The sequence below is a fragment of the Diadema antillarum genome, unplaced genomic scaffold, assembly GCF_040938485.1.
Source record: "Diadema antillarum isolate AM-2024a unplaced genomic scaffold, OU_Dant_1.0 seq00000720_RagTag, whole genome shotgun sequence".
Taxonomy (NCBI): Eukaryota; Metazoa; Echinodermata; class Echinoidea; order Diadematoida; family Diadematidae; genus Diadema; species Diadema antillarum.
Window position 1 is genome coordinate 2384467 of NW_027271624.1, and position 23529 is coordinate 2407995.

General features: G+C 37.8%; 1 protein-coding gene across 1 annotated transcript in view; it reads left to right on the plus strand.

Moving 5' to 3' along the window:
- Positions 1-1050: 1050 nt before the first annotated feature.
- The window catches only part of LOC139738062 (uncharacterized), a 45406-nt gene continuing 22927 nt past the window's right edge, over positions 1051-23529 (plus strand). Inside the window, exons 1-17 of the mRNA XM_071648723.1 lie at positions 1051-1120; positions 7815-7976; positions 9085-9411; positions 10299-10412; positions 11135-11248; positions 12114-12227; positions 12868-12981; positions 14187-14306; positions 14740-14853; positions 16770-16883; positions 18436-18549; positions 19076-19189; positions 20150-20263; positions 21079-21192; positions 21647-21760; positions 22263-22376; positions 23372-23485. Of these exons, the coding sequence (XP_071504824.1) occupies positions 1051-1120; positions 7815-7976; positions 9085-9411; positions 10299-10412; positions 11135-11248; positions 12114-12227; positions 12868-12981; positions 14187-14306; positions 14740-14853; positions 16770-16883; positions 18436-18549; positions 19076-19189; positions 20150-20263; positions 21079-21192; positions 21647-21760; positions 22263-22376; positions 23372-23485 (2161 nt within the window). The remainder of the gene's footprint in view (positions 1121-7814; positions 7977-9084; positions 9412-10298; positions 10413-11134; positions 11249-12113; positions 12228-12867; positions 12982-14186; positions 14307-14739; positions 14854-16769; positions 16884-18435; positions 18550-19075; positions 19190-20149; positions 20264-21078; positions 21193-21646; positions 21761-22262; positions 22377-23371; positions 23486-23529) is intronic.

Sequence of the window (23529 nt, forward strand, 5' to 3'; positions counted from 1 at the left end):
GTTAAGATGATAGAGCAATGCGAAGCAATAAACGGGCAAGGTAATAATATAGTGTTCTTAAAAACATATCATCGGAGTATGCAAATAGCCGCAGTAGAACACATGCAACTTTGGGGTTTCATGTGTTTTGAGAGCTAGAGAGAAAGCAATACTAATGTGTAGGTGTGGTGTGTGCAGTTGTGTGTTTGATAGAGGTCGAGAGACGAAGGGAAGCCTTTCAACTTCTCTCTAGGCACGAATGAAAGAAAGAAAGTAGCATTGACATATTTTAATGTGACCATGTTTAAAGCTGCATTCAAGGACAAAAGCTAGTCTTACTTCCGAATTCCATGTTCTGTCAGCGCGGGAAAGGTAACGGCATGTAAAGAAGTGCAAAAGAGGTGGATCGGGGAGAATGATGAACACACAGAACGCATTTGACTGGATTAACATATACAAGATTGATATACTTACCTAACATATTAGCCGCCCGAGTGAAAAATATAGTATCATCTGTGGCATTTTACAAAACAGGGTTTTTGCTTTGAGCCTGTTCGCTAAAACACAATGACGAGAATAGGTCCAATAGTACATGCACGACCTCTTTGAGAATAGTAGGTATTGTTCAAATGCGAGATCCTGTATCAAACAAGGCTGACGGCATTTTTCCGTGATCACATACAATATTGCAACCCGTGTATTGCATTTAGTTTTTGCCGCCATGCACGCCTAAGCACGCATTATATAAAAGGTAAAACTACGCCTCTTCCCGTCAATACGAGTAAAGAATAGGAGAGAGGGAGAGAGAGAGAGAGAGAGAGAGAGAAAGGGAGAAAGGGAGAGAAATGGACAGCGAGAGAGGCACTCACGGGCCCAGTATACGAGTGCAAAATAACTCGGCAAACATTTACCCAGCGATGTCGCATAATATGGAGGGCTACGTTCAGTCGTTTTCCCTGCCCTAGGGAAGGACTGAAGAATCCAGGTTTTTTAACCGAGTCTTCTTTCATTCTTCAAGGGGGAACAAAAATGATTTTAAAGCGGTGAAAGTGAAGCATTAGTGCGCGAGCCATGGATTTTGTGTCTCTACTTGGAATGGTCGTACTTTTGGCTGTGGCAGATGTAGCCCTGACCCAGACAGGTAAGGAGTGATTTCTACATACTGCAACAAGTGTTGTTTCCTGTAATAACAAGTTGCAATCATTATAACGGTTGGACTGCTGTCCACAATTACTACTTTATCCTCCCTCATCACAGAATATATACGTGCTATTTTATGTTTCATTATTTTTTGTTCTGAATACATCAGTATCTCAAGTTCATGATATTCATTGCAAAATTGTTCATATTATTAATGTGGGAAGAATCACTACACTACTGTTAAATGCGTATCAAATTCTTAAAATGTATGTGTTGTGTGTATGATTATCATTTATATTTGTGTGTATGATTACCATAATATTCATATGTGTGTATAATGCAGGCCCTACGTGTATAGCATTCTTATGAACGTGGAGGTGACGAGGCCTAAACGGAAGTCCAGTCTTTCGCATACTGCTTCTGTTTTTATTGCTGCTCCTATTGATCTTAAAAGTATACATCTAACGATAACAATGATCACATGTTTATAATCATCATATGCATAGATTATAAACTGTCAGCGGAAGAAGGCATAAACAAAATACATTCAGTCCTTGGTTTTTATTTTCATAATACACTTGGTTCTAATGACTTGGGGGAAGGGAAAGGGAAAGCAGACGAAGTATTGTCACATATCTTTCTGAATGTCGTTACCCCGTTCATTCGCTACGTTGGCGGACGGTGTCACCCATGCGGAAATCACTATAGGAAACTTAATGTTACATGCAGTTCGATCTCTGTAGGGCCTATACAGTCCAGCAAAAGACACAATTGCATTGCCCCCCCCCCCCCCGGTGTAAATAGATGATTAAAGAAATAAAGGAAAAGAACAGTTCTCGTTGTCCAGATCAACATTACACTTCTTTATTTTCGTTACCAATTTATGCTCTCTCCAAATTGCAGATGCAGGTTGCGGAAAAGAGCAATTAGCCTTCATGTTATCTTTCACCAGATTTTATAATATCTGTTAACTCTATAATTACAGTATACAAAGGTAAAAGATATAAAAGAGGGTGGGGGAGAGTTGTAGTATGCCTCAAGTATTGCCCACAGTTCATAGGCAGTTAACAAATATTATGACACTTTTGCCTGGTGTATCTAGTTACCCATTCATTCTCACATTGGCACCCATGCATGCGGAAACATTCCCGAGAGCGGTGGTTTCGTTTACCCACGGCGAAGACCAGTATTGTGCTTTTAGATTCACACAATGACAGGTCCTGCGAATACCACTCATTCAGCCATGTCCCCCAGTGTGGAAAAGCGCATAGTGTTGGATCTTTTTTCATTCAATCCTTTTGACATATAAACCGAAAAAAAGTTTGTGGACAAAGCTTTGTTCCCGTCATTCTGAATCTATAGCTTGCGCATAAAGGACTGTTTTCACTGAGCAGGCGATGGATTTGCATGCGAAGGATGCGACAGTTGAAAAAATAGCAAAATTCCAACATTCGGAAAAGATTTTATTCGAATGTGTCCTGAAAATGGAGCCGAAAATCATTTCTGCGCAGTTTGTGCTTATATAGTTCTCACGACGTATTCGGAAATGGCGTGCGTTTCAAGACGTTTTTGAGAACACTATGATGAGCAAATCACGACCCAGAATGTGGACAAGTTCGAAAGAAATTTCATTCGCAAATCTCTGAATGTATCCAGGAAGAAGCATGAATTGTGTGTGTTGTGGTTTAAGACAAACGACGCGAAAGAGCAGTTGCTACAAAGTGATTGAACAATCTTTATAGGGATTAAGATAATTGCCATGCTTACAGTCGCGCGTGAAATGGATACTGGTCCTCCTAAACAGCGGGTTTTTAACCCATCAGGGTTTCTGACTTTGTCCTACAAAAATGCGCTAATATGTAGGGGTGCCTACCATTATCCATCTCTGTATGTCTGCAGCTTTGTTGTATGAGGGGTGATGAGGAAGTGTATAGCTCTACCCCTCCGTATGGAAACGCAAAAGACTGATCAGACACGAAAAAAGGGACGAATTCCCAAATGCGAAACGAGGGTGTAGGCGAAGAAAATAGACTAAGACACGCAGACCTTCACACATAAGCACACGCACGCACACACACACACACACACACACACACACACAAAGTTGGCAAAAACCCAAAACATATTACACTGAGCAAGGATGATGACAAAGGAGGCTCACATATTTCAGTCATGTAAGCAATGTAATTCCTTTACAATCTAACTTGCTTAACAAGTTAATCTGTATAGTACGCACACTTTTTTTTTCTTTTGTTCTGCTTCCTTGAGTACCCAATGACGCATTCTTATGTGAAGCTGCTATGTCATCCTTGTTCATTGTGATTTGTTATGAATTTTGAAAACATTCTCATTCCTTATTTCATTATTATACTAAAGATTATGTTAAAACTCTGTACCTGGTATAACAAAGTTATAGATATTCAAATATAAAAGTCTAAAAATAATCTGGAGGTCTCCTTTAATCGTCTATGATGAGTGCACCGTGGCATAGTGGATATGACTCCCGACTCCCAATCGGAGGACTCGAGATCGATTCCCGCCCAGTGCTTATGTCCCTATCGACCCAGATATAAATGGGGACCTGGCAATGCTAAGGTAGTAAAAATGGCAGGGCCCTCTGGTACAGAGAGCGGTAACAACACTGAAGAGGCTACGCTGGATAAAGTAGACCTTATTATTGTTATTGTTATTGTTATTATTGTTATTGTTATTGTTATTGTTATTGTTATTGTTATCTCTTTTATCATTATTATTATTATTATTGTTGTTGTTATTATTATCATCACTAGGCCTATTACTATACTACTATAGTATTACTATTATTACATTATCATCATCATCATCATCATCATCATTATCATTACTACTACTATTAATGTTCACGTGATCAATTATGAAAAATGGTGTATCCAATCTCCCACGCGCGTGGGAGATTGGTTGTATCCAATCACCCACGCGCGTGGGAGCATTTTTATTTTTAGAATCGAAAATCTGCGATCTAGGCTCTGGTCCATGAAAAGATGGAAATAGACGTAACTCAGAAAATCAAACGTATTAATGATCAATGGCATGTATCGACCAAAAATGAGAACTGAGTATTCAGAGACCAATGTCGAATTTTCGGGCTTTATATTCAATTCAATTCAATTCATTTCATTTATTTCATTCTTCTCTTTTTTTCCAACAGAACACAACACAATATAAATTAGGAATTATATCACAAACGTATGCATACAACTTTGCAAATGATATCAAATGATACAAATAAAGTGTTATATATATATGCATGCATACTTGCAAATATAATACAAGGCTATGTTTCAGTTGAGAAAAAAAGAAAAGAATTGAGAGGTCCACTAGAAAGCAAGCTTGTAGATTGTGGACCACTCAAAGGAAAATCTAATGAAATTCTTTTTTGTATATACCTAGCAAAAATATGATTCAAGACAAGACGGAACAAAACAGGAGACACAGCGACATAACACGACTAGACAGAATGGATGGAAAAATGGAAGGAAAGAAGGAAAAAAGAGAATGCCTACACGCTGATCAAGGAAACGAAAGAGGGAATTGAAGAGGTGCTTCAAACAGCTGGTGGCTGCACACCGTGCAAAGATTATGATGGCTATTTCATTATAATGAATTCAGAGATTAATTGATTGATGGTTGGATGATGAACCCTGTGGCTGATGAGACTTAGCTAATGAAAACGAAACATCAGAGAGGGTTTAACAAAAAGGATTTCAACTTCCGCTTAAAAGAAGACAAAAAAAAAAGACCAAAAAAAAAAAAAAGACAGAGGAAAGTTTCATTTCGCAGCTTAATGAATTCCAGAATCTAGGGCCTGTGTATATAAATGTACTCTGAGCCAATAAAGTTCTCAGGAGGGGTAAGTGAAACTCATTAGATTGCCTAGTGGGAAAATTATGAAAAAAAAAAACTGGTTCCGTGTAAACATTGAATTGAATATACAGGGCAGTGCATTTGCGTTGAAATTAAACTGATCAAGTTGAAAAAAAATACAAATCTTTGATTTTTAAAATCTTATATTTAGCAAATAATGGATCTGTATGGGAACGTGGCGGGACGCCACAAATACCACGAAGTGCCCCCTTTTTTTGTAATAACAGTAGTCTATCTATATGGGCGCTACCCCATGCTAAAAGTCCGTAATTAAGATAAGGTAAAATCAGAGAAAAATACAACGTCAGCAAAGAAGACAATGGAACATGAAACTTGAGTCTATTAACGATACCAATATTACGTGAAATCATTGTACTAATGTTAATAATAAGAATGTGGCCTCCATGAAAGTTTATCGTCCACTGTAATCCCTAGGAATGTTATATGAGATATACGTTCTAATTGAGTGTCACCTAAAATAATATCTTTGCGTAAAGCTTCTGTGGAATTGCTAAATAACACATACTTAGTGTTCAAAAGATTAAGTGATAATTCATTAGCTCTTATCCACTAGGTCACTTTTTTTCAATTCGGAATCAACAATGACCGTGTACGAGAGTATCTGGATTTTGATGTGAAAAGAAAATATTTGGATCATCAGCAAAAAGTATAAATGACAACACGTCGTATGATCTGCAAAAGTCATTGATATAAATGATAAAAAGTAACAGTCCTAACAGGGAGGTGGGAAGAGCACCTCCCTGGTCCTAATAAGCTACCCTGTGGGACGCCACATTAATGAATTCGAGACTTGAAACGTTCTCGTTCAAAGATACGTATTGTTTTCGGTTTTGCAGGTTGCTCCCGAACCACTCCAAGGCTTTCCCCCGTATTCCATAATGACACAATTTGTAAAGTAAAATTTCATGATTAATTGTATCGAAGGCCTTGGAGAAGTCCAGGAATATACCAATAAGATGAGAATGATTATCAATAGTATGCGCTGCGTGGTCGATGAACGTCAAAAGGGCATGAATGATACTGTTTGATCTAAACTTTTTTTTTGCAACAGTTGAGCTCTGATGCAAACTGTTTGAGAAATCACAGAATTTTTTTGAATGAAGAAGTAAGAAAAGTAAATACTCAGGGGAATGCGGAATGGCTAAATCGAGGCATGACTATTAAAATGCATTGAAAAAATCCAGTCGTCAGTGTGTGATATGAAAAAAACAAAACAAAACAAAACCCTATTCCAACAAGTGGCCGCTTCTCAAAGGCACAATAGGCAACCCGCCGGTGAAATAGATGGTCGCTGATGTAACGATTATGTTACTCCTTCCTGCCGCCCCTCACGTTCATCGATCATAATGCTGACTGCAGAGTATAATATCGATATAATACTAGTAATGGGTGTGTGTTCATATTGTATTTCCAGTGCAACAGTTGGAGCTTATCTGAAAATCATGTCGTATACAATAATTGAACTTCAGAGCTTCGTGGATTAGAATGACATTATCGTAATTTGAATCTGTGTATCTCGGGGAGAACATAATTAAACAGTAACATATTTGGGGAAAAAAAGTTAAATCTGCATTAACTTCCTGTCATTAATAAAAAAAGAGCACCCAATGTTTATTTAAATTTCCGGAGTAATCCATGTAAATACAAGCCCTACTTCAATTGGATTTCCCACGCATTATCTGATTATTTTGGTTGCATGCATTGTACATGTATTTCGTATATTGCTTGATAACCTCAATTATTATAATAAACTAGTTTAGCTTATGATGGAAATGACAATTATCTTGCTCTTTTGCTGTTAGTCTACCAGTTATGTAAGCACGACTCTGTCATTACTTTTTTAGTAGAAATGTGTTTACCAAAATTCATTGAATATCACAATCACAATGTTTGAAAACAAAAAGAGTTCTTTACTCCGCACTGCGTTTCAGCTCCCTCCTTCAAAAAATAAAAAGGCCGTAAAACACACCCACATAATACTAGTGAATGCTTCCTCCAGATTCTTAGAGACACACCAAGGATGGAAATAGGTCAGAATTTAAACCTCTATGTACGGGCTTTTGGAAGGGAAGACAAGGAAAATTACCTCCTTTGCACAGGTTTTTGGAAGGGAAGCTGTACAGTGTACGTGGGACCCTGTGGAAGAGCAGTCATAATATTGCAAATATGGCTGAATGGGCAATCCCCTGTTCTTTGTTATATCCCCCGTTATGTATTTTTCTTGCAAATTGTGTATATCGAATCTGAAGACGAAAATAATAACAACAACAACAACAACAACAACAGTTGCAGTGCATCTGGCGAAATGTTCCTACGAAAAGAAGGCTAGCTGTGTATGTTTTGCAGTGAATCATGCACAGCAAGTTATAGTAGGCCTACGTACATTCAAGAGAATCAGGGCAAACACTGAGAAACCGTATGACCCCCTTTTTTTTGGAATTTTTCATCGGGTTGCAACTAGTACAGTACTAGTAACCATATATATATATATATATATATATATATATATATATTTTTTTTTTTTTTTTTTTTTTTTTTTTTTACGTTACGGTTTCGTTCGCTTTCCATCCTCATTGTCGCAATATAAAAGGCAGTATAACAATACGAGAAAAATGGAGCTAGACAAAACAGTATGTACGTTGTCTAACACTATGTACTGTTTTTACATATGCTATTGTGTTGGATTTGATAAACGTGTGCTATTTTTAACTTGTTTTTAAAACTAATCCGTCTTTAAAGATTCACTATTTTGTTCCTTTCATAAAATGAAGATCCACCGGCAGACCCATGCGATAGTGATCCTTGTGAAAATAGCGCCGCCTGCGATTCAGGAGGGGGCAGGTTTCTCTGCCACTGCGTACGGAGTGAGGTAGTTCGAGGGGAATTCATTACTACCTTCGCCTATCAGGGAGACACCTGCGAGCAGTCTTTTGGTAAGTTGTCCTATATACTTTCATATTCAAGAAACCACTTCAGGTAAATGAAGCAGAAGCAGATTCTGTTAAAGGGTGTGTACAGTTCTGGTCGAGGCGAGGATTCAGCTTTTAACATTTTGCGAGATAGCCTATTCATAAACCACTGTGTGAGATGTAAAAGAGCATGCAATTCTAAGGGGTATCAAAAGTTTATTCGATGAAAATCGGTTTTGAAATGGCTGAGATATCCAAAAACAGGGTGAAAAAGAGACCCTAATTGAAAGCGTGAACTGCGGTCTTTAATTATCATCACTTTTGGGGATATCTCAGCCATTTGAAAACCAATTTTCATCAAATAAACGTTGAACCCTTCTTAAAATTGCATGCTCTTTCATATTTCATAAGAGGTTTATCATTATCTCACTTAGGAATGTTCAAAACACGAATCCCCACCTCAACCAGTACTGCACAGTCACTTTAAAACTCATTATAACATAATGTGATCAGTATCTGTCAATTTAGTAATTAAAATTTAGTATAGAGTAGAACTATATAACGATAAGAGGAAGATAGAAAGTGCATGAAAGATGAAACGTGTGTGTGTGTGTGTGTATGAGAGGTGTCGGGGAGAGGCAGCTTTGCCCAGCGGAGAATTACTGACGTACCTTTCAAAACATCTCAAATATTCTGAGCAAATGTATTTAGACTCTCTCCTCACTTTCTGTCTCTCTTTAATAGCGAGTTATCAGTTGGTATTTTGAAATGATATGATACAGATATAGAAAAGGGAATGACTGAAGACGTTTCAGTGTGCTATATAGTCAAGACGGAGTAAGAGTTGAGACAATGACATGATGGACACTCGAATGACCAACGAAGTGACGAAATAATCGAGGGAGAGAATGATGATCACGAATGCATTTTTCTTCTTCCCTTCCTCCCCTCGCTTTCTCTCTGTCTGTCTCTCTATAATCTTGTGTGTGTGTGTGTGTGTGTGTGTGTGTGTCAGACAAACATACCACTATTTCATGAAAAATTCTCTAGCGAATTAAACGGATGATTGATGTGGCAAGTGAAGGAAGTAAGGTGCATAATAATGCTTTCGTTGGCACTGATCTCTTTGCAGAGGTCAACTGCGGGGAAGATTTTTCCACCCCGACCGGGGTAATCACTAGCCCCGACTATCCCAATGATTATCCTGCCTCGAGCCAATGCCTGTATCTCGTGCGAGTCATCGGCGCCATCGACATCATATTCACCGTCAACGACATGGCGATCGATGCCGGTGATGACCTCGTAATAGGCCCGGGTCCTACTTACAATGTCAGCTTCAGCGGGACAGAATCCGTTACAGGAGCTGGGACACAGATCACTGTCACTGGAGATCAGGCGTGGGTGTACTTCTTGTCTCAGAGCACAACACGAAGAGGGTTTAATATTACCTTCATAGCAGGTATGAAAGTCAGTCTCTTAAGTCCACGTCTCTATATAATTCATCTTGATCCTCAAATTTTGACGTTTGAGACTATATTTACAATAGCTGTTATTCATATTGATATCTATTGACAGAGTAGGGACGAAGAGGTAAAAATGTCTACCTGACATGGATAGTCGACTTCATCAAAAGTTTTAATTGAAGATGTTGTTGGTATTAACTTCAAATCTACAATATCCCAATATCAGATTAAATGTTTCTCGTCTTTTTTATGACATTCAGAGAGAGAAAAATCAAACATCATCAAAAGTCAAGTAGGTAATAGAAATATCATTTTCTACACCGTTCTCTCGTGTGTAGAGCACATAGTTGATTTGTTACTAGGATAACGCTGTAATCTCTGTAAGCACCGTTATGTATGTCATCGTGACGGTCCCCTGCATTATAGTTTTAGCATTGTGAAACAAAAAATGCACAATTCTTGGTATCCTGTATCGAAATGATTTATTGAAAGTTTGTAAAATGTAATTTTTCTCTCAAATTTAACATTTTACCACAACTCAAATTATCATTAGTGTATTAAGGTTTGTATATTGTATTCTTGAAAATGAATGGCAATGGCAATGAATTCAAATCGAAATTTTGATTGTAATTAAAACTGACTTAAAAACATAATTCTATACTTTTGTATTTTTTTACCATTCTTTACCTTCCAATCACTTTCTAGTGATTTACATGATCTCTACGATTTTTGTATGTCATATATGATGCACTGTCTGCCAGTGTTTGATGATGTTGTTTTGTGTACGACCCATCCGAGAAAAATGCACCAACTATCTGACCGTTATAAAAGTATCACTTATACCATGTATACACTCACAGAAAATATTTCTGTCTTTGGCCAGAAACTGATGAATGTGCCGAAGATCCGTGCCTTAATGGAGGAAATTGTACAGATCTCCTCTACGACTACCAGTGCTCATGTATGCCCGGATGGACGGGGGAGAACTGTACCATAAGTAAGATAATATCATAAGAGTCTGTGGCAATCTACTGAAGTTACTTCCTATATGTGAGGAACATTCCGTGATTCTACCTGATACAGTCGTCATGGTCGTATACTTGTAATGGGAGCTTTTTCCAGTACTTTGATAATCTGGTTTCGATAATGTGTGACCAACGCGTTTAAGTATAATAGTTGAGCCAAAATCGCGTCAGATCTGATAGACCTCAGATTTGTTAGAAGGTACACCCGGTCCCCTTTGATGCTTTGAAATCCCACAAGCAAGCTAGGTGTTAAAATAAGCCCCACTTCCTTACCAAGTTTTTTAACGGGGACAGGACCGAGTATCAAACTGACTTCATTCCTCTATTCTACCTCGGAAACGTAGGTACTATGTGTAAACTAATTAAGCCAGCACCACAAAACATTTCGAATACGTGTATACACATAACTGTTGTTCATAGCACAAGCCAAGACATATCTCACTTTGCTGTTTCGTCACTCTCGGTAAATGATATAATTACCTCGTTGTTTATTTAATGGTTATTACCAGCAGCGTCATATGCAAAAGTCCGTTCGATTCAGAGCAATCGTGTCTTTTTAGGAAACGAATAACAAGCGAAACTCTACACTTTAAGAAGAGCTAATGCTCGCAGACCTTTAAAAAAAAAAATGGTGTATCGCATTCACATGCACGTTTTCATAATCACAATGTTTTCCACATGGTATCAAATGCAGATATCAACGACTGTGTTTCGTTCCCGTGCATCAATGGCGGTGTTTGCATTGACGGAGTGAACGAGTACACGTGTGACTGCTTGGGTGGATTCACTGGAACCTTCTGTGAATTGAGTAAGAAACAAGTGATCCTTAAAACTAATCACTTCATCAAACTGGCTTCCCCTTCTCAATTTTCTAGTTACGGTGATTAGAATATGTTAGATGTGATTATCATGTGATAAAAATATCCCTAACTTAAAGAGGAAATCCATCCCGAAGTAAATAACTTCAAAAGAAAGAAAAATATTCCCTACAGAACGATACAAAGATGGCAAAAATCGGATGAGACATAAGGAAGATAGTAACTTCGTAAAAGCCCCTGTTCCACAATGCCGTTCTCGCTACGATTTGACAATTTTCTCAGATCGGAAGGATCGGATAAAACCTGAGCCGATGTGGACACAGTACGATGTTAAATTGCGTCAAATGATCGTGGTGGTAGGTTGACGGTCAATGACAGTCCCATTATATTTTGGTTTCAATTGCCATTCTCACATTCTCAACTTTCACTAGGAAAATCTATCATCGATATTGTCTGTTAAGAATGATAGATATAAATCCACAAGAAGGTCAGTGAAACGGTCAACAAAGTATTCTACAATGATGTTTTCCAGCCATAAATTCTGATCTTTTTAATCGGCTTTATAGATTGGAAAATATATATCCTCCATCCAGAGAGGGTAAAGGATCAACCATCAGCTGATGTTCAAGATCTATTAACTTATTTTAATATGTAAATGAAGGGTCATGCTGACCCAAAAGAAGAGAAAGTGAATACATGGGAAGCGGGGTGAGAAGCAGACTCATCACAGACAACTGTGTGGAACATACGAATTGCATAATCATTAATGCTATAGTATTATCATTGTTCTTGACGTATCCAGTATAATTGGTTGCTTATAATGGATTGAAAGTAAGAATTCCCTGTCGTATCCAGATATCGATGAATGTGACCCGAATCCGTGCCAAAATGGAGCTTCTTGTTTCGACGGCATCAATGGCTACACCTGCCTCTGTGTTGATGGATACACTGGCGATCAGTGTGAGACAGGTAATTAGAAGCAGACCAGACAAACAGCCGACTTTAACGCACATTAAAGAGGAAAATCCAGGTCGGTCAAAATAAATGCGTAATGCAGATATTCTGTGACACATTTGCACGTTTTTAGATACTTCGATGAGGATCAATACAGAGGAATTATTTACATACAGCATGATATTTGTACAATAGGTGTTATACTGTGATTGTCGCTGGAATCACTTCATCTTATACACGTACAAGCATAGCTAACATTAATTCCCAATATTTGATATTAGACAGTCCTCCAGATGGGATGTATAGGCTTACATCCATCGATTACTCGCTTTTAAGTCTCTATTCCATCTTGGCATGAGGCCACGTAAAACAAGTTTACAATTATAGTTCAATTAATTTCAAGTCAATTCATAGTACATGAACATATAAACATTCTAAATTCAAGAAACGTTGCATTATATTCTTACTACTTCAAACATTACAACACTCCACATCTAGTTTTCTTCTTCAAATTTTCTTATATACTTTGATTTCCCATGTACATGCAAATCAGATGATTATAAAGAGATTATTGTCAAATTTTCCCCTCTAATTGGCAAGGTTGTTTTAATATGTAAATGGAAAATTTGTCTCCCAAATAATTTGACTACTATAGAAATCGACGAATGTCAGTCAAACCCGTGCTCACCAAACGGTCGCTGCAATGATCTGGTCAACGCTTACTCCTGTACCTGCAACCTCGGATTCACGGGGGAGCGCTGTCAGACTGGTAATGTGAACTCTATAAGTCAAGCATTAAACTTACTTTGCTTTCGTTATTTGTAGATCTGTTCTAGCTGTGCTTTCAGATTCAAATGGCGCAGATCTGTGCTACAAGTACATCATGCACACAGTTTCTCCCTCTCAATGTTATGATAATAACGATTATTACTACAATTTTTTTTTTTACTGACAATAATGATGACAATAATGTGCTTTAGCTCGACGCGAAAGAGACCTCATGGCTCCACAAAGTATAGGCACATGCAAATACATTGAATGTCCAAAAAAAAAATCTTATTATTTGCCTTACATGGAGTAGCTATGTATGATCATATTCCTGTTCTTGATTTTTCTCATCTGAAAAAAAAGCGCTCTCATATCTATGAGCCTGTTGCAAGTAAAACATTTGCTCTCACTGGGAAGTTCGTGGTCTAATGCGAATCTTTGTTCCAAGGTGACTAGCGGCCCAATGCGGATGCAATTTCGACAACGAAAAATGATGATCATCAGGTGTACAATAGTGATGTTTCATAAAGGTCGAGTTCATGATTGGGTTTTTGCTTGTTCCCGTCTATCGTAATAAAGCCCTTTTTCCTGTGATGTGGACACACCTGCACCCTCCATTTTCTTTCCTTTGGTCCTGTGTATCATACAAACCAGAACAGCAATTCAGAATCAGGAAAAGGATAAAAACGGTTCAGAAAATGTTGAGTTCCAGATGTTTATAATAGTGATATAATCTGGAGTCACGAATTGGAAAGCAAACGAGATGATGTTTTCATCGTTTTCATCTCATCATTTTGTTACATAATACATAATACACATCGTTATGATAAACCATCTTTTCCTCTTTTTTTCGAACAAAGCGACCGACCAAAAATGCGAGCCGATGGGGAACTTGTGAAGGCATGACATAATTTCCCCATTCACTCTGCATGTGTGATTGTCAACGATATTTCTGTTTCAATGTAATGTGAAAATGTATACACAATTCCGTAACCTTCCTCTTTCTACGATATCAATTAAGTTTTCCTGGTTCTAATTGGTATATCAAAACCTGTTAGTTCGTGGAATGGAGTTTCAATTGAATTTTCCTTGAGGAAATAAAAATAAAATAAAAAGAATCGTTATCTGAAGTATTCATCTTCCCATCGTCAACCTATTCCTTGTCTAAATGGACTTCTTATTCTTTCACCCTTTGGCATCTCAAAGACATCGACGAGTGTGCAAGCTCTCCGTGCCGGAATGGGGGCACGTGTTCAGACGATGGTCTCATCAACGCTTACATGTGCTTCTGCCCATCAGGATTCACTGGTCCTACGTGCAATGAAGGTAAGGGAGATTGGCATGACTTGATTTTTGAACCTCTTTTCCAGGCCATGTACCCAGCTCTTCCACACACAGTCACAGGGGAGGATCTATCGCCTCTCCACAACATTGAATGAAACAGTTTCACGTGCTTATTTACTCCTTGCAAAGGTTCATCTCCGATTCTTTTGGCGGTCATTCTGTTGACGAGAGTAACGATTAAAATTTTAATACCAGCATACATCACATTACAATTATGGTATGCAATGTGATACCGAGATCAGTTCATTCTTGTCCACTGCCAATTAGGAGGTCTGATTTAGTGCCTTGGCCTACATTATGAAAAAAAAGAGAAATGTATTAGAAATGCCAGTTATTTATCAAATGTTTTTATTCCCAATACCAATGTAAGGATTACATCAATAATTGTGGACCATACAACAATTTCTCTCAACAGAAATCAACGAATGTGCAAGCGATCCCTGTCAAAACGGTGGAGAATGTACCAATTTAGTCAACATGTTTGCATGTAATTGCAGCGAGGGGTTCACTGGAGTAACGTGCGACACAAGTAAGGCGATTAACACTTCATTCTGCTTTTTTCCTATTTTGAAACCGACATATTTTTTTTTTAGCGTGTATTTCTAACGTGTATCAAAAACGTTTATTTTCTTTCAACTTTGATGATAAGTTCTAGAACTCCTAATACGACGGGAAAGCTACTAATAAGATGTGATTCTCTATGTTTCCTTGTGTTGGTAAACTAATGTACTATACTTATTGTATATTTTTTCGTTTTTCATTTATTTGTGTATAATATGTATTTTGTTCTATGTCGATAAGTACTCCCTCTGTGTCTCTCATTCTGAAAAGACATCGATGATTGTGCCAGCAACCCTTGCGAGAATGGTGGGATTTGTTCTGACGGTGTGGCTCTATACACCTGCGATTGCCCCCAGGGTTTCACAGGCTCGCGATGCTTAACAGGTTCGTGAACATTTTGGTAAAGTTCATACATCTTGTGAGAACATGAACGCGTGAAATATCACAACTTGTATATAACTTGAATTTGTTAATACAAGGCCTGTCTTTTTAGGAAATGATTTCAACCAAGTGGATGAAGAACGAGATAGCTCAAAGCTCCCCGTCTGTGCTGGCGACCTCTAACGATGATGACGATCCCACTATGTTTTTAATATCTATTTTTACAAGTGTGAAACATGATTAATTCATGTTTTTCCATCATTTTTTCTTAATCCTCGAAATGTTGACAGTGAATTATTGCATGATTTGTGGTGAACGATGTCATCACCCTTTTGTTTACACAGTGATAAGTTGGGGGTTTTTTTAGTCACCTTACACGCTGTGCTCTGGAATATTGCATTTGCATATCGCACATTTCGCTTTTGCTGAAATGATAGCATCAGAGTCTTGTGAACAAACTAGCTTAATGTATTATGGAATGGAGACTTCTTTAACCTGTCTTTGAAGCAAAATCAGAATAGTCCCTAAATGAACCATTCACCTTCCCATGATATTCCTCCTCTGAATGGACCCCTATTCTTATGCTCTTCGTAAAGACATCGACGAGTGCGCAAGCTCACCGTGCCGGAATGGAGGCACGTGTTCAGACGACGGTCTCGTCAACGCTTATGAGTGCACCTGTGCGTCAGGATTCACTGGTCCCACATGCAGTGAAGGTACGGGAGATTGACTTAACTTTATTTACAACGTGGGAGGATCTATCACCTCTCCACAACTTTAAGGAAGCCAGTTTAACGTGTTATTGAAATGATGGCAAAAGTTCCTGTCCGATTCCTCTGTCGGTCATTCTGTTGACGGGCGTCAAGACTAAGTACCTTCACATCTCATCGCAGTGTGGTATGCAATATGGTCCAGAGATCTTTTACTTCTTGTAATAGGATGTCTTTAGGATAGAAGTCTTTACATAATGGAGAAATCTGTATTAGCACTGTCAGTGATGTCATTACTTTCCCCTGCTGTTTCAGTAAGTTCTTCGGACACAACTAGAATTCGTGTTTGGGGTGATCTCTATTTTCCTTGCAAAAAAAAGAAGAAGATATTGAGTAAATATATAAATCTATACAAATCACAATGTCTCTCATTTTGATTAGGTACTTTTTAGGGCCACACTCATTCACATCCAAGAATGAATTCTCATGGTGTACCGTGAAACCACCCACCACCAAATGTTGAACCACCATGGAAACCCTCCGAGGATAAATCGATGTGATCTCAACAGAAATCGACGAATGCTCAAGCAATCCCCGCGAAAACCGTGTAGAGTGTATTGAGTTATCTTCTAGTGTTTCTCACACATTTTATTCTACAGTTGACATGTTTAGTCATAATATATCCATGCATGGCGTCAACATTTGTTATACTTGAAACTATCTCCGACTTGACATGATGGCTAAAAAAAAAATACATTCACGAATGAAATATTCTTGTACATTCCCTTCCCAGATATAAACGAGTGCGCCAGTAGTCCCTGTCAAAACGGTGCCACCTGTCAAGATGAGATCAATGGATACCAATGTGACTGTCTCCCGGGGTTCACTGGACTAGATTGCGGCACTGGTAAAAAGAAAAAAAAAATAATGATAATGCTTTTTGGTTCAAAAAGTCAGCCTAAATGTAAATTTCTTGTGCTCGTGTTTGTGTTCATGTGTTTGTGTGTGTAGTATGAGAATTTTTATGTCTGTGTGTATATGTGCGTGCGTCCGTGTGTGTGTGTGACTGTGCGTGTGTGTACGTGTGTTTCCTTTGCGAACCACTGTCTATGCCACTCAACAAAAATTGCCAGAGTGTCATATTGATCATTTTGATCTACCTTTTTTTAAAGCACTTTTAAAGATAGTTGATTTATTCATATCTGCAGTAATCTGTTTACAGCATGAAGAGCTTGAGGCGTAGTGGCAAAATACTCAAATGTGCTCCCTTTCGTTTGTGCCATATTGTGATGCAGGGATGCTATCCCTTGATGATGCAACGAATCTAATTCAAAATACCGACGCAATTCCCTTCGCGGTGTTTTGTTGTATGTATGTATGTACGTACGTATGTATGTATGTATTATGTATGTATGTTTGTTTACTAATGATGAGCTTCAAAGCAGGGGTTTTGTCAAGCAGGCCTTACTAAAATCATAGCTCTGCATAATTGATACATCACTTTGCATCAAGAAATTTCTTAACCATGTTAACAAAATAAACATTTATTTTAGAATATCAAGACTAAAAGCAATTAATGTCTCTTTTACGTAAGTAGTCCCCCTTTTTTTGAAACAACATGAAGCTCCTAAAAGTGTATCCTTTACCTGTGTCAGCTAAACTATGCAAAGCGAATTTTCCATATTTAACTTGGAAGGCTTTGAGGGAAGGTCATGGATGACCCCTCCCCCTCTCCCCCCCCCCAAAAAAAAAAACAAAACAAAACAAAAACAAACAACCAAACAAACAAACAAACAAACAAACAAAATCACTGGAAGAAAGAAAATTTTATAACGACCACGAATGCATCTGTTTGCGTATTATTACTACCTTTAATGTCATTTTTTTTTTTTTACAACAGATATAGACGAATGTGCCAGCAATCCGTGTGTGAATAATGGAACCTGCATGGATGCTGTGAACGGATTTGTGTGCTACTGTACTCCGGGTTACACTGGTGAAAATTGTAGCTCAGGTAAAGAAATTACTTTGATTTAGAAATATATTACTTTCTGCATTTCAATGACAGTTTGTAAAAATAATCGCATCATCAAGTTTTGTCATAAATGTTTGTGTTTGTGGTAAGCAAACACACACACACAAAAAAAAAACAACAAGTAAGGTTTGCGTACTGCGTTTCATTTACCAAAAAGTTCGAAATGAAACTCGTGATGAGTGTCTGATGTCATTTTTTGTCTACCTCTTGTTTTAGATAATTTAAGGAAACGAGGTATAAGTCCTTTCATTTAGGTTCATTGTGACTAAAAACAAATAATCCATACATATTTTCAGCCATGTATTATGTAAAAATAGATTATCGCTTATATTCTGTTGCAAAGTATGATGAACGTGACAAGTCAACGCACTTTAATGTTGCTTCCTTTCGTCTATCTATCTGTCTTGTCTTGGAACATACAAAGACATCGATGAGTGTAACAGCTCACCATGTGAAAACGGAGGCACTTGTATGGACGGCTTAAACTACTTCACTTGCCTGTGTCCTGATGGGTTCACCGAGTCGCGCTGCCAGACGGGTATAAGTTACAAGACACATGAAACAATTAAACTCTGCATTATCTTTGAAGAGTACAGAGACGCTTACGCCGGACAAGTGCACACATTTCATAATTCATTTATGCCTTTAGACCAATCCCATTACTCCTTTCTAACGATAAAGTTCTTTTTTTTTTAATGATTATTATAGCAGTAAATGCTTTGTTGGCCTTTTTCTTGATATATGCCTGGATCTTTTTACACTATAGCACACGTTTTGAAGTGTCTCGATCGTTTTTCTATTTGTAGTTGTTTTTATTCTTGAAACATTAAAACAGATGGGAAAGGTGGGACCCACCTTTTATCAGGACCACTTTATTTTACTTTAGTTTTTTTTTTTTAACATCTCAGCCATTTCAAAACCGATTTCATCAAATAAACTTTGAATTCCTGCTCTTTCTTATTTCATATAAGTGGTTCCTAATTATCTTGTAAAAGATTAAAACCTAGATCCGCTTTTTAACCTAAACTATACCATCCCTTTCACGTCATTTTGTTTTCCAACAGATATAGACGAGTGTGCCAGCAATCCGTGTGCAAATGGTGGAACCTGCGTAGATGCTGTAAACGGATTTGTGTGTGACTGTCCTCCGGGTTACACTGGTGAAAATTGTAGTTCAGGTACAAGAAATGACTTTGATTTAGAAATGCATTACTTTCTGCATTTCAATGAAATTCGTGCAAATAAACTCGTTATCAAGTTTTATCATTAATGTTTGTGTTTACGGAAACAACAACAACAACAAACAAAAAAACAAACAAGCAACCAAGCAAACAAGGTATCATGCGTTCGATTTAAAAGAAAGTTCGAAATAAGACACATGGGAAAACATGTGGTATTATCTTTTGCCTGCCTCCTGTTTTAAGTAATGCAAGGAAGCATAGTTCAAGATACTTAATAATTTAGTTCATCCTGAACAAAAAAATCCATTAAATTTTTCAGCAATCCGCTTTAAGTAAAGTTTTAGAATCGATGGCATTCCTGGATCATCATGGCAAGATCGCTTCTTCTCGTGCTGTATTGCGAGCTAAGTCAAAAAAAAAAAGAGACAAATTGACGTTTATCAATGTTGCCTTTTGCTTTCTATCTATTGTATCTGTCTTGTCTTGGAACGAAGACATCGATGAGTGTGCCAGCTCACCATGTGAAAACGGAGGCACTTGTATGGACGGCTTAGATTCCTTCACTTGCCTGTGTCCTGATGGGTTCACCGATTCACTCTGCCTGGCAGGTAAAAGTTGCATGACACATGAGACAAACTCTGTATTAACTTTAAAGAGTACAGAGAAGATTACGCCAGAGAAGTGCATCTATCCCGATAGATTTTAAGACTCCCATCATTCCGGTCGCCCTTTATGAACTAGAACGCTCATTTTTGAGAGATTGCCATTGCAATAACTATGTATCAGCTTTCTTTGGCCTCTTTCTTGATACAGGCATGGATCTGTGACGTATATAACCACATATTTAAACTATGGCCAACATAAGAAGTGTCTCTATCACCTCATTATTTGTAGTTGTAAATTGTTCTTGAAACAGACAAACAGATATGCCTAATTCATCTTCATCTCCTATGCCAGATATAAACGAGTGCGCCAGTAGTCCCTGCCAAAACGGTGCCACCTGTCGAGATGGGATCAATGGATACCAATGTGACTGTCCCCCGGGGTTCACTGGACTGGATTGTAATACCGGTACATAGGAACACAAAGAATTCTTTTTCAGATTCAGATTCAGATTCAGATTTATTCAACACTTTCAGTAAATAACAAACAAACAGGAGAATACAGAAAATTGACAACACCATAATAACAAGAAAAGAATGATCACAATAAGCATCAGTACGAAAATACAATACATTTGAAAGTGTTCGGAGACAGACAGAAAGGCTATGCCTTATATAAAAGTCCTGTCCCCATACTATTTCATTCATAAGATATTAAAGTATTGAATGAATACATTTCTTTATGAGTTAATACACACATACATACGCGCACACACACATACACACACTGACATATTTTACAAGAAAAAAAGTTTATCACACCATTTCGGCATACTGATTTAAAACATGCAATCTTAATTTTCTTTTAATCTTCTTTTTCATCGTGTTCTGCGATAAATTACGCATAAATCTGTTTTTTTTTTCTTGATATCATTTTTTTCTAAATCTTACGACAAATCATATTGATACGTGGGTGCGCAGTTTAGTTTTATTGTATCATGAAATGATGTTTCAAGTCTGTCATTCATTTTGTCCAAATCCTTTGTGTATGTTTTGCGTTCCATGTCTTTTTCCACAGTATTTGTTCCAAGAAGAATGTTTGGTCGTATTTAGGTAATGCTTATGACCCCGGCATTTAAATATACAAGCAGCCTGATGATACATACAGAGTACTGTGTAGATAGCTAGAACACTTCCATGTGACTCGATCACCTGAATGGATATAATTGTCCCTTCATTTTGGGGAAAAGACAATGTCTAATTCTTCTGCTTCTTCTTTGACAGATATAAACGAGTGTGCCAGTAATCCCTGTCTAAACGGTGCCACCTGTCGAGATGGGATCAATGGATACCAATGTGACTGTCCCCCTGGATTTACCGGACAAGTTTGTGGAACGGGTAGATATTTATGCATGTGTTTGCATATTATTATGTGCAGGTCAGGGGTTTGTGCTCAGGATAAAACTTACGAAGCTTACGACATACCGGTATCAATCAATGGTAATGATTTTCGATACTCATGTATAGGACAATTCCAAAACACATCAAATATAGATTAATCTATCCAGTTGACACGTTTTCCAAGTGTATTTCATTATCAAGATTTCATTACCATTCACAGAGCCATTGACGTGAAGTCAGGACGGATCTAAGGTCTGATGTCATACGTGGGTGATTCAATGCAATGTCCCTTCATCTTTATGAATTTAAAATCATTGCATTTTTTACAACTTTTGAAACGGTTAGCTAATATATCATACTAGATTTCCATGTGATGGCTCAATTGTCTTTATAGGCACGATCATACCTTGCTCTTAGAAAGACTAAAAGAAAAATGTTTTATTCTTTCCAGATATAAACGAGTGTGCCAGTAGTCCCTGTCAAAACGGTGCCACCTGCCGAGATGGGATCAATGCATACCAATGTGACTGTCCTCCAGGGTTTACTGGACAAGTTTGTGGAACGGGTAGATAAAAAGACATTACGTGTTATTTATGTTCATGTTTGCATATTATCATGTGCAGGTCAGAGGTTTGTGGTCAGGAAAAACTTACGAAGCTACGGTATACCGGCATCAACTAATGGTAGTGGTCTTCGATACTCATGTATAGGACAAACACATCAAATGTATAGAATAATCATTCCGGTTGACACGTTTTCCAAGTGCATTTCATTATCAAGACTCAACTGTAAGAGGTAATGCAGTCAGACTGCATTACGTCTTACAGAGTCAATTACTTTAGGTAAAGCCTGATGTCATTAAATACGTAGGTGATTTAGTTCAATGTGCCTTTATATGTATATATTTAATAGCCTACCATTACATTTTTACAACTTTTGAAAATAATGATCAGCTAATATACCATAGAAGATTTCCATGTGATGGCTGGATCGTCTACATAGTCATGGTGATTTCTCGTCCTTGGAAAGGTAAACAAAAGTTTCGTTTTTCTGCTTCTCCCTCCCAGATATAAACGAGTGTGCCAGTAATCCCTGCCAAAACGGTGCCACTTGTCAAGATGGGATCAATGGATACCAATGTGACTGTCCCTCCGGGTTCACAGGACTAGATTGTGACACTGGTAAATAAGAACACAAATAATTGTTATTTATCGTTTTCTGCGATAAACTATGCATAAATCTGATTTTTCTTGGTATCTTTTTGTTTCTAAATGTTACAGTGCAATGCTATTGATATGTGTGTGCACGTTTTGGTTCAATTTATCGGCCATTGATGTTTCATATCTGTCATTCATTTTGTCTGAATCATTGGTGTATGTTATGCATTACATGTTTTTTTCCTGACTATTTACTTCAACAAGACTGTTTGGTCCTATGCAGATCATGTATAAGAGCACAGCGTTGCCGAAGTAAAGAAATAAGCACGCAGCCTGATGATACATACACAGTACTATTCCTATTGTCTATTTGTTATTTTTTTTAAACGGCATACCAGGTACCTAATTCTTCTGCTTCTTCTTTGACAGATATACCCGAGTGTGCCAGTAATCCCTGTCTAAACGGTGCCACCTGCCGAGATGGGATCAATGCATACCAATGTGACTGTCCTCCAGGGTTTACTGGACAAGTTTGTGGAACGGGTAGATAAAAAGACATTATGTGTTATTTATATTCATGTTTGCATATGATTGTGTGCAGGTCAGAGGTTTGTGGTCAGGAAAAACTTACGAAGCTTATGACGTACTGGTCTACTGGTATCAATCAATGGTAGTGGACTTCCAAATATCATGTATAGGACAAAACACATCAAATGTGGATTAATATCTCCGGTTGACACATTTTCCAAGTGTATTTCATTATCAAGATTTCATTACGTCTCACAGAGCCAATGACTGTAGGTCAGGACGTGAATAAGTCCTGATGTCATACATGGGTGATTCAATTCAATGTGCCTTCATAATTTAAAATCATTACATTTTTGCAACTTTTAAAACGATAAGCTAGTACACCATAGTAGATTTCCAGGTGATGGCTCGATCGCCTTCATAGATACGGTCATATCTCGTTCTTAGAAAGATTAGAAAAATGTTTCATTCCTCTGTTTCTCCTTTGCCAGATATAAACGAGTGTGCCAGTAATCCCTGCCAAAACGGTGCCACCTGCCAAGATGGGATCAATGGATACCAATGTGACTGTCTCCCGGGGTTCACTGGACTGGATTGTGACAATGGTAAAGAAGACAACGATTCATTATTCATCGCTATGACTGTCATA